General features: G+C 35.3%; 1 protein-coding gene across 1 annotated transcript; it reads left to right on the forward strand.

Annotated features, from left to right (window-relative positions):
• Positions 1-998: 998 nt before the first annotated feature.
• LOC139820813 (uncharacterized) lies at positions 999-9,666 on the forward strand. Its single transcript, XM_071791354.1, has 3 exons — positions 999-1,416; positions 7,004-7,343; positions 7,427-9,666. The coding sequence occupies exons 1-3, from the start codon at positions 1,347-1,349 to the stop codon at positions 7,692-7,694; spliced, it is 678 nt and encodes a 225-aa protein (XP_071647455.1). The 5' UTR covers positions 999-1,346; the 3' UTR covers positions 7,695-9,666.

Below are 9,666 nucleotides of genomic sequence, written 5' to 3' on the forward strand. Positions count from 1 at the left end.
CAGTATGTCGATCATTGGTACATCATATTCAGAAGTATCATGATGAGTTTTGGTTCATCGGTTCGGTCGACGTTGCGTCGAACTTTTATAATATATAAAAGCATTTTTAAACAAAGATATTTTGCTTCTATTCTCCAAAAATAAAACTTATCCAGCCCCCGGTCATTACAAAGATTTTAATATGGCTCTCCTTAATAGGAAAGGTTGAAAACCTCTATTGTAAGATAATATTTTTCTTCGTGTATCCTTTTCAATTTTAAAATTCGTTATATGTTATTATATCGGTAACAAAATATCTCACATGTAAATATTCCTTCATCTTCCGTGCATATCATATTCCGCGAAGGATAGGACGGTAAAAGATTTTTCATAGCTCATATTAATATTGAATAATGCTGGTTTCTACGAACATTTTCAGAATTTATTATGTCTCGCTCCAGAGCCGCATCTTCTTGGAGCTTTTCGTAATGAAGCCAACAAGCGCGAGCAACGAGACGACCGAGCCCGACAACAGCGGAAACTCAGCAAGCATCCGCCTTTCAAGCACTGAAATCATAGAAACCAGCTATACATTGTACGCTCGCAGAAAAGTTTCACATTCAATTTATTCCTCCCGTTTCGCAGTAATCGCTCGCCAATGACTTCTTCTCCCCATCTGCATCTGCTACCGTCTCTTTTTCCGCATACCTCTCCATCTCACTCTCTAGTTTCCACCGCCCCTTGCACCTTTACCTGGATCCACTTAAATCGAAGCATGCACCGAGTTACCGGATCGCGAGCGTGGGGAGGACCCAACTGTAGAATCTTCCGACCAATAGCAACGCCAGGGTTTCACTTTCTCACCCCCGTGTCCCAGTCTCCGCGAACCAATCGGGTGAAGCGTGCCGGTCTCGTGGTGGAGTGAGAATGGCGCTTCCACCCCCAAAATGGCTGCGAAATCGCGCAGGCATTAGGCAGCCCGTTCAAAATAAACGGGCGGATTAATTCGAGGGGGTCGCGGGAGCGGCGTGGAGGGTACGCGAGCGCGTATCACCTCCTTTCGACTTGCAGACTCTCGGTACGTGTGTCTCCACCCCCGCGATAGTTGGCGGCGGCGATAAGGATGACGAGAGATGGTACTGGGGTTCGGGGACCAGGTTTCCGGTCAGCCGCAGTGGCCGTCGGTGACGCAGAATGACGCCGAGCGTCCGTACGATAGCATGAAAGTCGCGGATTTTTTTGCGGCGCGAGTGTGTTCACACAATTCGTGCTGAATTGTCGCCGATGATTACCGTCGCTTCGTCAGGGAGAATACAATTTCAATAAACAATCGTGAACGTTGCGAGTGCACCGCTTCTTTGACGGTGATGATGCAGGAGCACAAATCTTTCCTGATCAGAGATCTTCTAGGAGATGTATTGGCTGATCGAGTTCAAGGTATCTTCACCACCAAAACACATAGCGCAGCGGACAAAAATCGTATGGAGGATAATCAACGCGAGATAATAGATATTGATGATAACAATAATGTGGTCCTAATGTCGGGATGCATTAATCATTTCCTAATTACAAGAAATGATCAATCTCTTCCGTACAAATCGCAAAAATTACCGCGATTAACTGAACAATTATTACATTGAAACACATAACTATTACATTTTATCTTTCTAAACGTATAGGTTGTTTCCTAAGTAAGTACAAAAATTTGAAGCGGACATTTTTATTTTAGGAAGAAAAGCTCTTATAAACATGCCCTAAACTGCTTTGTTTTCAAAAAACAGGATGTCAAAGTTGTAAAAAAAATATGAAAATTTGGAAAAGGTTTAAAGACATTTTTGGTACATGTCGATTAAGAATTATTTTCCAGTATCGATTTTCCAATACCGAAACATTTATAGAGGCGTGCATTTTTGACACCCTTTATTTTGAAAACAAAGCAGTTTAGGACATATGTTTATAGAACCTTTTCTTCCTAAAATAAGCCATGGAATATTCCCTTCAATTTTTTTGTACTTATTAGGAAACATCCTGTATAATATGTATATTTATAAGAATATCATAAATTTTAATTTTCATCATCCTTCGAAGAAAAAACTCGGAAATAAGTACGATTACTCTAATATTGTTGCCATATAATAGATAGAATGGAATAGGTTGGAAATTACAAAAATATTATAGGTAAATAATTCAAGTAAACTTCTATAACAAAAATAAATTGTATTATTATACAATTTTTTTATTCAATCTTTTAGACAAAGGTTAAAACGAAATAGCTTTAACCAAACATAAAACACGTAAAATTATATACTATTTTAATATACATTAGAAATTTTTTATATATATAAATAATTATAAATTTATCCGTCTATGTTTTCTTTCTTCTGTATATTTTTTTCCTTTTGTATAATCTCTGTTTGTACACAAGAAAAATAATAATAAGAAGAATTTAAAAATAATTAAAAAGATAAAAATTATAAGCAGTAACCAATAGCATTTAGAATTTTTTTCCGTTATTCTCGGACTCAGAATTTCCATGTGCTTCGGCTTCTTCGTATGCACAGTCATTACTGATAGTATGATAACAATTATTGATGGTTATATTACTGCCTTGCACATCATTGTTAACCTAACCTCATTATCGGTTTTCATTGTTAAACACATTCTTTTTTCTAATTTTTTCTTGCGTAATATTTTCGTTTCCTCAACAATCGTGAGGACATCGACGTATCTTCGATATCACTCATTATCTCAAGTGTCTCAAAACTACAATTATGACCACCTATAATTAAGAAGACAATTTGTACAAGACAATTCAGAAAAATTGACACAATTATTAATTATGTGTATAAATTGCATATTATATACTACGTAAATTTTATTTTGGGGAAAACTAGGTAAATTTCAGGATTATATTCTGGACCTATCAGGGTATTTAAAGCTATAGATTATCCAATCCAGGCCCTATAGTTTTATATTTAATTTGGGAAAAATCTGTCAGTAGCAATCTAGAACCCATGTAGATTTTCCCGACTATTCTTTATCTATAATAGGTAAAATCAAGATAAATTTCTAGGGCGTATTCTGGACCTAGATATTCCAAACTAGATTTTTCTATCCAGGCCCTATACTTAATTTCGGCAAATAGAGGCAGATTTCTACCTGGGAAATTTTAAATTTCTTGAATTTCTTAATTTCCAGGAGGTCGATTATGTATCTTGAAATGAGGTGAAAATTACAAAAGTGAGGAAATTTACTAGAGTATCTATGATTTTATTTTGTTGTAATCTGTAATACTAGTAAATCTGTTCACTTTTAATTTTCACTTTGTTTCAATAAGATACATAGTCGATTCTCAGAAGACAAAATACCATCGACGAGTCCGATTATTCTAAAAAAGAAAACAGTTCCCATGCATATGGAATTTTTCGATTTATGTAAAGCTCTGCCAAACGAACGTATCAAACAAAATTTTTTTTAAAATTTTTATGCAGATTTTTATTCTTGTATAAATTTCAAACAAAAAGTTATCTGGTTGTCAATTATAAAATTATTCTAAATTGAAAAAATTAAAATCCAGGAGGAGGGGCATATGTCCTTCCTTGCCCCCACTCATGGGCGCCCATATTAAACATAATTTTTTTTAAGTATAAGATCATCACGCAATAGAGCATTTTTTTAAAGCGTATTTTGTCGCAAATTGCATGTTGATATCATTAATAGTTTAGGAAGTATGCAGTTGAAGAGAAAAGGTTTCGAGAAAAGCACATTTAAAGTTTCAATTCTTGTTATTTATTAAATAACAATAGTATATTGTACAACTAGTGGAAAAAGTGGTCGATTCTGAATGAGTGTGAAGTTGGTCGTACGAGCGAAGCGAGTGCGACCATCACACTCATTTGGGCTCGACCACTCTTCCCACGAGTTGTTCATACTATTTTTCCTAACAAGAGCGTGAAACAGGCCGCTTTTCGCGCTTGTTTTACAATTTCATTTCTCCACTAGTTGAGAAATGGCTCCATGTTTCAACGCTTACGTCATCATTGCGAAATGGATAGTTTTGCTCACTCAAAACAAGCGCGAAAAGCAGCCCATTTCACGCTCGCGTTAGGAAAAAGTTATTCTTAACTTACTTTTAGCTATTCGTAGGGGCATATAATAAGATTTCTGTAATAAGTACAACTTTCTCGTGCCCAAAAAATCTTCTGCATAGCTGCCTGAAGCTATAGCGTGTTGCACCTAGCCATCGGCATCATGAATGTGGTGTGCATCTAATTTCTCACACACTATTAAATTCGTGGTATCAAATTATACACAATATGAATCATTTTTAACCATTCCTATAGGTCGTCACTGCTCCTACTCACCATGTCGTTAATTTAACTGAAACAATGTTAATTTAACTAAATCAAAATAGAGCTAAAATAATACTGTTTTGTGTTAAAATGGTAAATTTTGACATGCATGGTAGTTAAAAATAACAAAATGTTATTTAAGCCAAAGTATTGGTTTAAATTTAATAATATTTAATAGTGCAATGCCAATATTTATATAAATTATCTCCATTATTTATATTCATAATCTTTAAAATCTGTAGTAAACTTGTGCGATTGTCATTAAATATAATTGTAACAAAATATAGCGTAAAAAAATATGTGTGTGTGTGTGTGTGTGTGTGTGTGTGTGTATATAAAATTGCAGCAAGGCAAGCTGCAATTTTTTACAATTGCTGGTATCGCTCAATCCTCGGAATAACTATCTTCTATACAATAACATTGAGGCTTTCATTATTATTTTTATTTAAATCGCTTAAAACATTATTTCAGTATAGATCTTTGTTGCTTAATTTTACATAAATTAACTTGATTGTATATAAAAAAAAAAATGTTTATAAAGTTTTTTTACATAGACGCTGTGCTCTGTTCAACAAGCGAAAAAAGACTGAACATTCAAATTTTTCTAGCGCTTTCGGTATAACCGTTTTTGTACTTTTACTAAAAAAAACTTTAGGACGTGTTATAAGAGTGCAATAAAAAAAATATTTCTCGCAATAATTATTATTAATAAATGCATCAAGACACGTTGGTAACTCGCTTTGAACATAACCTGATAAAACATTTTCCATATAAATATACATAAAATATATGAAATATGTCCATATATATATGGTTTCTATCTTTTATATTATTTCTGTTTGTACATATAGGAAAAATAAGAAAGAAGTTTAAAACTAATTAAAAGGATAATTTTTGCATAATTGTTTCTTTTATAAAAAGTAAAGTTTGGAGAAATGAGAAAAAATTACCCATATATATAATATATAAATGTAATAATCGTGTATAGAAAATATGATTATATATGACTATCGTGAGACAGGTTAGTTTTACCCTACTGATGACCAGTCATTGCGATAGTAATCCTGCTCAGTACGAGAGGAACCGCAGGTTCGGAAATTTGGTTCACGCACTCTGTCGAGCGGCCGGTGGTGCGAAGCTACCATCCGTGGGATTATGCCTGAACGCCTCTAAGGCCGTATCCTCTCTAGTCAAAGGTGGCAATGATATCTCTAGAAGTCTCGTGAGTCGCATAAGGCTCAAAACAATGTGACACACTTACCAGGCGGCCGGTCCCTCGCGGGTCGGTCGTCGCACGAGCCCGGTTTGCCGTACGGCGCCTCTGAAATCAATTTTTAGCAAAATCTATTTTTCAATTTTTACCCCTTTTTTTGATTGCGTATTTTCCGATACTCTACTACGATCATATTCTCCACAACTTCTTAATAAAAATATTATTAACTCTTACAGGTCTTTGAAAACGTTTCAACTGCTACAAAATTTTATCAAAAATAAGGGTATTCCATTTAAAAAATTGAAGGTGACTTTTACGTGACATTGAAAAATAGATTTTGCCGAAAATTGATTTCACGATTATTTGTCGCTTTCCATATAACAGTTGTCTGAAACATTTTCATCTAAAATTAAAAAAAAAAAATAAAAATTTTGGGGGATAATTGTTTAAAATGGATACCCTGTATAAACAGAGATTATACAAGCAAAAGAAAACATATACGGACAATATTTTATACATATTTATGTATAATTTTACATAAAAAATCTTTTATTACAAACTTCGTTAATTTTTTTAATTTTGACGTGAACCTCATCAAAACAATTTTAAAAGTACATATTATGTGTTAAAATAAAAAAAGATCGATTTTTATCCTTTTATACTAGTTTAACCTCTTAATTTCGCGAGGCGATAATTATTTTTTTTTCCACGCAAACATTTCCGAACACGTGACAGATCGTCAGAATTCTCGTTAGAAAATGGATCCCGTGGTGCGAGTCTATTATTTAAATGCGGACGCACAGCCACCGGGGGTGACGAACCCTCTTGGAGGTGGTACCCCATTAAGAACAATTCTACAGATGGTTCGAGGTGCCGAAAGATTCGTTAGGGCTCGTTAGTCTCGGGGTTTTCATCGAAGGTTATTACCCCCTAGTGCGCCGTTACAAATCTATTGGCTAATTCTCAGAGGGTGTAGCAGGTTTCGGTAATTGAGATAGTTTGCTCTCTAACCGAGATCGATCAATATCGATTGAGGTTTGCTGGATTATTATTTCGGTAATAGACTTTGCCCGACCGACCAAATCCATTGATTGGATCAGCCAGAAAATTATAGTTATTAATATATAACAAAGAAACGCGTTGTCTCCTAGGATGTTTCTCTATAAATATGTAGTTAACGCAGTCAATAACATCCATACAGACAAAAATATATTTTATTTTTTTATATAAATAATCCAGTAACTTGAAATCCTGTCTTACGTTGAATTAACGGAAGAAAAAATTAGTGATACAAAATTGGAGATTTCAAAATGTATAATTTATCTCGTACTACAACTTGAATTATTGCAAAGAACGTTAAAAAATATATTCTGTCGGATCAGTTAATGTCTAATAAATTATTATCTAGTCATCGGGAAATTATTCCCAAGAATATAAGTCTCACAAAAACATGTTGCAGAGGACTCGGAGGATGATTCGGCGGTCCATTCGGATTCCGAGGACACCATCGATCCTGGCAGCAGCCCCTGCACGCGTCTAGGAAGTCCACCACCGGCGCTCTCGCCGTCGCCCGGTCCGGCAACTACGTCTGGAAAATCTTGCGGAGTGATCGCTAACAATGCACCGCCGACCGGTAGGAAACCACGGAGACGACGAACCGCATTCACTCACGCTCAGCTGGCTTACCTCGAGAGGAAGTTCCGTTGTCAGAAATATCTCAGCGTGGCGGACCGCAGCGACGTCGCCGACGCTCTATCGCTCTCGGAGACTCAAGTGAAGACTTGGTATCAAAACCGAAGGTAGAGGAAAATTTATCGTAGGACAGAGAATAAGATAAGCAGAGGTAAGAGGGACAGCTTTGCACACCACGATTTCGTTGCAGGACGAAATGGAAGCGGCAGAATCAGCTGCGATTGGAACAGCTGCGTCATCAAGCTACCGTCGAGAAGGACCTTTTGGTACGCAGTGTGGGCCTCCATCACGGTAGCATAGACGCTTATTGTTCGCCGTACAATTCGCAATCGCAGACCAGCCATCCGCCACCACCGCCACCGCCGCCAGCACCATCCACCGCTTCCACGGCGGCGTTTCTTTCAACGGCGGCCGCGCTCTTCCGAAATGTCACCTACGTCCACGGCTGTCCCCTCTAACACGCGTAATCTCGAAGGTCTCGAGATTGTTTCCAGAAGATCGAGAAATTTAACTCGGAGCTCCGAAGAAACATTTCGACGAACTACTTGTGCTGTGAGTGTTAACATAGTGTTTCAAAACTCTTCGATTCATTCTTCATTATTTCAAAGTTTCTCAAAGGACGAAGGGTAACCTGATTTTGGCTGCGCTGATAGAACCTTTCTTTTTTATGCATGTTTTCTTATATTTTATAATGTACTGAATCATTACCAAACGTTTATTTCAAGCTGATATGATGGGAAAATATAGGATGGGAAATCACATTCAAAGTAGCAGATTTGTAAAAATCTGAATAAAAACTCAAAATTATATAACTTTTTTTTACCCTTTCTTCCTCCTCCTCCTACTACACCCCAACCCCTCTACTCTTACTTAACTTAATATCACTCATTCCAATATTAAAAAACTAGCTCAATCTATCACTCAACCTAACTTAACCTAACATAACCAAATTTACCCAAAATTGCCCCAAACTAATCCATTCCCCACTTCATTTTTTTTCGTGTCCCTTCGTTCCCCTTCGCCTTCACCTTCTTTCTCTCTCTCTCCTTTTTTCTCACACACACATTTTCCCTCCCTACATATATATTTATTCAAAGTGTACAAATTCGTGCGAAAATATGTCTCTCTGGAAATAATTAAGATGTATATCTTACATACATTTTTAAAAAGAATAACTCGGGGGAAAAATAGATTTGGTCTTTGTTTGATTAATAAATGTGTAATAATTCGACATCGGAAAATAATTGAGTTATCCACCCCGCATACATTTTCGAGATATACGAAGAAAAATGAATTTAAGATATTTAAGAAAAAAGATTGCTTTTTATTTTCTAAAACTTAGACTGACATAGACTAAGGTGCTGATTATGACGCAGAGAAAAGTTTTTGTTTGAGAAAAATTTTTACAAATTTGTTACTTTAAATGCAGTTTTCGCTATTTTTCCATCATATCAGCTTGAAATAAACGGTTTAATTGATAATGATTCAGCATATCAAAAAATATAAGAAAACGTGCATAAGAAAGGTTCCATCAGCGCGGCCAGTACTTTATAGCGAATTAGTTGGAAAGATTTGCATTAACAAATCGCTTTATACAGCAACCAATGAGTAAGAGAAACGTTTGTATATTACTGTTCTTTCCTTTTTGTTGCGTTATATCTTTCTTATAATGTTATGTTTAAAATTTGGATATTGATCTTGTTCAAAGGTTTTTCTGATTTAATGATAAGAGAGACAAATGAATGAGCATAAACTATAATTATCCTACGTTAATTATACATCTGCATACGGTTAAATTTCAGCCTGTTGAGTGTTACAGACACTTTTGTACTAAAAAAATTCTGTAGTCGTTTTTTCCACTTTTCCTCTTGCATACCAGCTGTTAAATGAGGATCAAATAAGGATGTAAATATGTAATTACAGAGTTTCAATAGTTTTAACAGTTTATCTTTCACATACCGAATTTAGTGAAATATTCAACATTAATATTTTACGTCTTCTTGAATGAATGGCAGAATTTCATAATCGATACTGTAATAATGTTACAACATCATTATAATATGTCACTATATGTATAGATGCGATATTAATATTTCATTTAGAAGATAAATGAAAAGAGCAGCTGTTTTGTCGAAAGAAAGAATATGCGCTGCAACTTGGTAATATAAATTGAAACCAGAGGTTTTATTGACGATTAATAATTTAGTAACAAATTTTATTCGTAGATATTTTAACGTCTTAGTGTAATCTTGATGTGCGGGTGAAAGTAATATTATTAATTATATCCAATGTGCAATGTTCGAGCACGTACGCAAGGCAAGCGCTATTATCCCCAATAATTTAGTTAATTATTGTTATTCGTCGTCGATAATTTATCGAATAATTTTTCCGAAACAGAACGTTATTTGTAGATAAATAAATTATTATTAA

Source organism: Temnothorax longispinosus, chromosome 10 (assembly GCF_030848805.1).
Source record: "Temnothorax longispinosus isolate EJ_2023e chromosome 10, Tlon_JGU_v1, whole genome shotgun sequence".
NCBI classification, from domain to species: Eukaryota; Metazoa; Arthropoda; class Insecta; order Hymenoptera; family Formicidae; genus Temnothorax; species Temnothorax longispinosus.